At 37.9% G+C, this 7,128-nt stretch overlaps 1 protein-coding gene across 1 annotated transcript in view; it reads right to left on the reverse strand.

The window, feature by feature from the left end:
* FTCDNL1 (formiminotransferase cyclodeaminase N-terminal like) overlaps nt 1-6,890 on the reverse strand; it is a 29,669-nt gene extending 22,779 nt beyond the window's left edge. Inside the window, 2 exon segments of the mRNA XM_037167537.2 lie at nt 3,998-4,093; nt 6,776-6,890. Of these exon segments, the coding sequence (XP_037023432.2) occupies nt 3,998-4,093; nt 6,776-6,890 (211 nt within the window).
* Nucleotides 6,891-7,128: the final 238 nt, after the last annotated feature.

Raw genomic sequence — 7,128 nt, forward strand, 5'->3', positions numbered from 1 at the left:
TATCATTTTGGTAACAACCAATAGGAAAGGAAGGATGAAAGAAGGGAGAGAGGGAAGGAGTGAGGAAGGGAAAAAGGGAGAAGAGGAAAAAATTAGAGACATAGTTGAGATAAAAGTGAGAGGCAGCCTAACTGATCAGATGTGGTTTTCGTAGAAAATAAAAAACTAAAGTCTAAAACATTTTTAAAAAACTGTAAGACTTAAATGAATATAAAGTAGGTTTATGTGTCTCTTTGCTCTCAATTGTATATTCAACTGCCAAATGGCAGCATGGAAAGAGAAAGTTCTCAAGCTCTCTCCCCAGATCTCCTTCCTTCCATCATTTATCAGTGATGAGACATTTGCGTACCCGTTTTGTTCCCCGTCCCTAACATTCTAAGCAGGCTCTCCATTCTCTATTATGCCAGGCCACCACCAGCTTTCCAAACTGATCTGCTTGCATCCTATCCATTCTCTGTCATGGAGGCAGAGTGATCTTTCTAAACTTCAAAGCCAATCAGACCACTTTCTTACTTAAAACTCTTCAATGGTGTGCATAGCTTTGTAATAGGCTTTGATCTCCTTCACCTGGTAGTAAGACCTCAAGATCTGACCTCTAATGACCTCTTGAATTTCATTTTCTAACATTCCCAGGAATGGCTTTCCCATCGCATCCATCTCCAAGTTCTGGCCAGCCACATTGAGATCCTTTGCTGGTCTTGAAGCCCAGGCTGCTCCCACCTCTGAGCCTCTGTTTGCTGTGCCCTTTATTCTAAAAATTCTTAAACTAAAATGATATGCAAAATTATGTGTGAGTGTATGTGTCTATGTATGTATACAAGAAAGCATATGCATAAAAACTTGCAAATGATTTTGACAGTATTTATAAGTCCCCTGAACACCAATTTTAGACCTCACTTTAAGAACCCCTTCCTTACGGTATAAGCAAGTTTATAGCTGATATCAAAAAGTTCCCAAACATATTATTCACTTTTCTGCACACAAAGCATATATGAGTTACTAATATAATAGTCAATATTAATTATCAGTACCAACTATCTTCTATGTCACTGGACTGTTCTCCATTGATCTTCTTCCCAAAGAAAGTTAGTTAAATCATTAACTAAGGATGCTGTCCCTGAGAAGGGGTCACTCTAGTGAAAAGCATCCCTTCACTGTTTGGACAACAGCCAGAATGTGAATACTTTTGCCTTATAAGAATGTCTGAGCATGTTGTTACAAAAAAAAATTGGATGATATTAGATGAACAGCTGTGCAGAAAGGGGAATGTAAAAATAAAAACTGCACGTTGGAGCATCAAAATAGTAACCATGTACAGTACATGACTGTTTTTAATCAGATGAAGATTGAAGCTATTACATTTCAAATCAAATGTTATAAATTAGTTCAAGAATGCAGCTGAGCTCTCATTTAATTAGAAATGTCCATGTTTAAATCATGAGGTACAGTAGCTGCCAATGAAGCAAAAGGGCGAGGGAAGGGAGAAATACTTGCGTCCAGACCCTGCGATCATCGACTGTCTCCTCTGCAGGACGAACATCTGGGGTGGACTAGTCCTGATGTAATGAAGAACTTCATGTACTAGCTAATTTGAGATTTAATGTAATTGAACATAATTGTTTTGAAGACAATTAAAATCATTATTCTGGTCTGGACAATTCTGAACTCTTCATTTTTGTGTGAGACATATTTTTCTTCCATGTTGAATTTTAACTCTTTCTGGGATAAAAAGTGAAGCAACTGTTGGGCCAAGATTCTGCTGGGAAGCAATCCTTGGATTGTCAGGTCATATTAAAATGCAGCACCACAGTGAGGTTCTCCTTTGGAAACAAGTCTCGTTTCCTATTCCTAGTGCTTGATGTAGCTCAGCCAGAGTCCAAATCTACATCCCAAATGTTAGACAATTCGCTGTTAAATAAAAATGGAGCAACATCATAGAGGGATTTCTGAGGTCATACAGAAAAGAATGCAATTATCCTAAGGCGGACTTTTCCCCAAAGGTTATGAGCCTCTGCATGTCGTAATTAACCGTGGTGCAGCGAGACAGTCCAGGCAAAAGGTCTTTCTTTTCTCCCAATTTGCCTAATTCAAAAACACCTCAAGTGACATAGCTCAAATTTTCCAAATTAAACTTACCCCTGGGGCTGAAATCAAGCATGTGACAGTTCAGTTCTAAAGAAAATCTTAAAGAGAGTCGTGCATAGGGAAAAAAAGGGGGAAAAGTCAGAGGAAAAAGGGTTAGAAGTTAACATTTAAGTGGTTTTTCAACCTCATCATTACCCCTGCTCAAGAAAATAAGACACAGATGGGCAAAACATACCATCGTTCTGCCCTGAAGAGTAGAAGGAACTCATTAGAAACGACTGTTGTTTCCTCCTGGCCCATCCTGCATTGGTAAAGGACAAAATGATTGATTCGCTACATCCCACAGCAGTTAGGACCCCGTGGTGTCAGGAGGTGGAAGGATGAGTCACAAAGACACGATGTGCAACCTGCGAAAGCTTCTTGTTGATACAAGTCTCCAAGGTCGACTTTTCCCAGGGAATTGAGGAGTGATGGCATGGTCACGAGCTGTCCTGGTCTGTGAGAATGGCTTCTATTAGGAGAGGCCACACCACCCCCAACTTTCTCTTACTTCTGGCCACAGCGCCACACTCTTCCACTCCAACATCAACGAGAGGACAAATGGGAATCAGGTCCACTGCTCCCAAACAAGGGTGGATTCCCTCCCGAACCTCCGTATCGATAGACTGGAAGGGCTCCGAGCAGGCAGCCAGAACAGCATTGCCTCAAAAAAGGTAACATTGTAAAAAACAATCATTAAACTTTCAAACACAGCTCAAGAAGCAGCTATATTTTATTGTCCCACTGGTTGTTTTTCTTTCGTAAACTGTATAGATTTTTCTTCAGCCATAATAAAGAATAAGAGATCTAACATTTCCTCTTGTCCCACCTCCCTACTGTCCTAAAGTTCCACATTTCTTCTGGCTCTTTAGTCCCGAAAGTGGAGGAATTATGCAATGTTTATTAGTCTTAAACACCTTTGTATTTTTTTTACAATTGGTTATTCTAAGCCTTTCCAATTTTATCAACTTAACTAGATAAAATTCCTTGTTATTTTCAGAATGTGTTATGAATTTATATTAAAAATATAAACAACCATAAAGTTTTAAAAGCATGAGTATTTCAGTTCTGCTCTTGTCCAGTAGATTTTTTGTTAAATTGTTTTATCTAAATACATAGTATAGACACCTCAGAGTTTTATGTTATTACTCTGGGATATTATTAGCAGTACAGTATGACCATTTTAACAAGAGAGATAAATAGCAAAGAAGCAAATTTGACATCTCCTGATTAACAACATTTAAGATACTCTGCCTTCTGTTTGTTGGGAGTTAACAGCAGCTCTTTGTTCTTCAAACAAACATACCTTTCAAAAAAAGGACAGTCTGCTGAGTTAAAATAAAGTTTATTTAAAAAATTTTTAAACCATTTACTAAGTTTTTGTTTAAACAACTATGATCCTTCAAATTCAAGTTGTCCCGCTAAACCTTGCGACATAGACATGGAGCCCATTTCACTTCAACCCATGAACCAACTCGAGACTCTGGGCTCCCAACAGAAAACACAGCTGCTTAGCACGTTTCATCCTATGCCGACCTGCTGCCGAAATCAAGGCTGCCTTCAACACCACTGCTCCGCAAGTGAAAACCTGCAGACGCTGTTCTTAACCACAAAGGTATCCGATCATTCTGGGAAAGAATGGTACTGACTGGACCCCAAGGTTTATTAACTCTTGGACCCCAAGAAGAGGCAATGGGAAATGTTAGAGATGTGTATGTTCAGAAAAATGATAAATATCGTTTTGAGGTAGACTCTCCATATAATGGATTATTCAGATTTGAAGAGTAAATCAATGATTAAAGAACATTCAGGTCTATCTGAAACCTACTCTTCTTCATAGACACATATGAGGAGAAAGAAACTGAAATCTCACCTAATTCATCAACAGAAGCTACTACTGTAATGACTGATCTGTTGTAGTCTTGATCAGAAAATATATTGAGTACTGATACTTCAGGATGTTTCCTCCCTATAAAAAAATATATATGTGTGTGTGTGTTTTTATTACATATATAATTTATGTATAAATTATATAGATTATATATATCTCATATATTATTGAATATATAATATATTTTATATGCTATTGAATTAAATATGACATATTACATATTAACATATTTTATGTTATATACATTATATATATATTAAATTCAATATAAAAATTCTGGGGTGTGACCTCTGAAGTGGCATTGGCTAATCATGAAATTCATGAGTAGCAATGTCCACTTCTTGCAGTATCTTTCTATATAAGTAGATGGTTCATCTCAGACAGTAGCCTTTGGTATCTCTTAACTCAGTCTAAGATGGTATCCTCTTCTTTCAACTGCCACATCATATCACTCTAAATTCTGTTCCTTATCAATCTCATCTTCTAGGCTTTATCAAGTTTTCCTTCCCAAACCCAGAATCAAACTGTCTGCATGTAAATCTGACATCTGGAAAAGCTAGGATAGGCCAATTAGTGCCTGAAGCAGAGGTTTCTGAGATGCATGCACCTGTCTATTAGAAACTGTTCTGATGCCACCATCTCCTTCTCAGGGGCCACCAACAGCCTTCAGATGTTAATGACTTCCAGCTTTCAGTGGCTTGTGACTCACTTGAATGTGCAACCTCAAGGAGAAAGCTGCCATGCCCTATGTGGCAGCCACACATAAACCCAAAGTTATTTTTGAAGTTTACAAGCCTGGTTCAGCCCCTTTAAAAGTCCCCCTTAAGCCTGCAAAAGCTAATTCAAAGTGAAGGACAAAAGTTTTCAGGCAGTAATTAAACCTTTCTCTATGCCATTATACCTTTGTCGCCCTGTCCCCTGGCAGCTTAACAATTAATCTTTTCAGAAGAGAGGAAAACTAAGTTCCACGCAGGAACTACAGAGCTTACGGCGGCCCTATGTTATTAACTTTAATAATATGAAAGGATAAACTATGTCACTTGCTCATAGCCAAATGAGCATCTATACAGACCTGCCCTGGTGCAGGTCTAGAATTTATAACTCGGGGTTCTTTACCTAAGACTCTTTAGACCATTTAAATGTTTTCACATTACTTAATTAGAAAAATTATAGGTGATGCGGTTTTATTCCACTTACTTAAAAATAAATGCCTTTAAAGTATTTGTAAAACAATAGGTCATTTTCTTAACCAGTGCTACCTTCCCTGCTTTTTCATAGCTATAAAAAATAAAGCAAGAACGAGATCATACAATCTCCTTTTAAATGTATTTTTCAACATACTCTAGCTCCTAGAAGAGATGATTTTATTTTTTTTATCCTAAATTTCTTCTGAAAAGCTTTTATTCTCAGTTTCATATGACCCAATTGAATCAAATGCTGAAAGAATGAAACACTTTCTCCTGCAATTTCTAAAGCAGGCACATAGAAAAAAATTACTGCTGGCAGGAGGAGCCGCCAGTCTGAATCTCAGCAGAAGTAAATTGTTTGGTATTTGTAATGGAGTATAATAGCTATAATTCCATTTGAGCTACTGCCACTAATAAGCTGATAAAAACTGTGAGTTGAGACCCAGGCGTCCATCAGTGTGTGGCTTCCCCAAATGTCTCTGCACATCCATTTAATCACAGAGACAGGTAACGCAATCCCATTACATGTACTGTGTCTGACAATGAGGGGCCCAAATGGGTTCTTCCCACAAAGAGAATGCAAAAAGCACAGCTGTATACTGACTCCAGAGGGTTTTTCTTATCAGCATTATCAGGAATTTTCATAGACATTTCTAGCTCCTGCAAAGTTGCAAGACAGTAGTTTAAATGTGCTCAATCGTTAGCTAAAGGAAACACTTCTTTCTCATGAAAAGCAATAACTAAATCAAAAATGACAATCAGAAATTAAAATCTACTGTCCAAAGTGCTTTGGGACTATGGTCCCAATGCTCACCTACTGCCAAAAAAAACTTCATTTAATATCAAGGCTTTCTATTTAAACAATATGAAGTCTGTAAATACACTGTGGCTTGTGTATGTGAGTAAAAACAAATGATGTCTAGAACTGTTTCATTACATGAACATTTCAACAAGGGTAAAGAAAAGGAAAGTACTCTCTCTCATAGTAAATACTGGCCCAGGGAGTATGGAGGCCTGAGTTCCAGTCTTCTGAATTGCTAAGTGATCTAACCCAAATCACTTAAATGCAATTGCCTAAGAGTCTTGACACAGAGAAAATGTAGTAGAAATAATAATGCCGTAATGATAGCATGGGCTTTGCTGGCAGGAGCGTTTTGAGAAGTAGTTGATGTATGGCAAGTTTATTTTTTATGTAACCTGCTGAATAAAAAGCATAATGCCCAGTTACGCCCACTCTATTAATGACCAAATAAACAGCCTATGAGGGGAATCTTTAACCTTCATGTAACTATACCCTCCTCAGGAGCCTGTCAATATCCTGAACAGTGGCTATTTCAGACAATCACTTTCCAATGTCAAGAACTGTATTGCTGAGCGCACATAGGCATTTGGAAAAGATCACATGAGCACATCTGTGTGACTGCACTACCTCAGTATCCCGGAGTCCTGCAGAAGCTGTAACAGCCCAAGAACACGGCGTAAACTATGAAGACAGGGAAGTGTTCTATGGATTCTGCCTGCAGAGTATAAAAATTACTATATTATCAAAACACTACATAGCTGTTGTTCCTACCATTTTTTCCAAGAAGAGCTGCTTTTGCTATGTTCTCAACAATGTGTTTTCTTCTGGCTTCTGAAATGTTTAGTAAACAGGCAGCCAAACGAAGCCCCAATCTGGAGGAAGACATGCTGATTTTTTCTAGAATAGGAGAAAAAGGAATCTTCATTTTGGCCTCCACAGTTCATTCATATTTTCATGTCTATTCACCATTAAAAAATCATGGCTCTTTGGAAACCAGTTAGTTATAATACTAACATGTCACTTTTCATTCCTAGGGAACATTTAAATGATAAAATCCTCAGACTGACTCATCAGGAAACTGTATAGGTGCCATGCACATCTGAACATTAACGACACTAGGAAAC

Source organism: Artibeus jamaicensis, unplaced genomic scaffold (genome assembly GCF_021234435.1).
Source record: "Artibeus jamaicensis isolate MK-2021 breed Jamaican fruit bat unplaced genomic scaffold, CSHL_Jam_final contig_391, whole genome shotgun sequence".
In the NCBI taxonomy this organism is placed as follows: domain Eukaryota; kingdom Metazoa; phylum Chordata; class Mammalia; order Chiroptera; family Phyllostomidae; genus Artibeus; species Artibeus jamaicensis.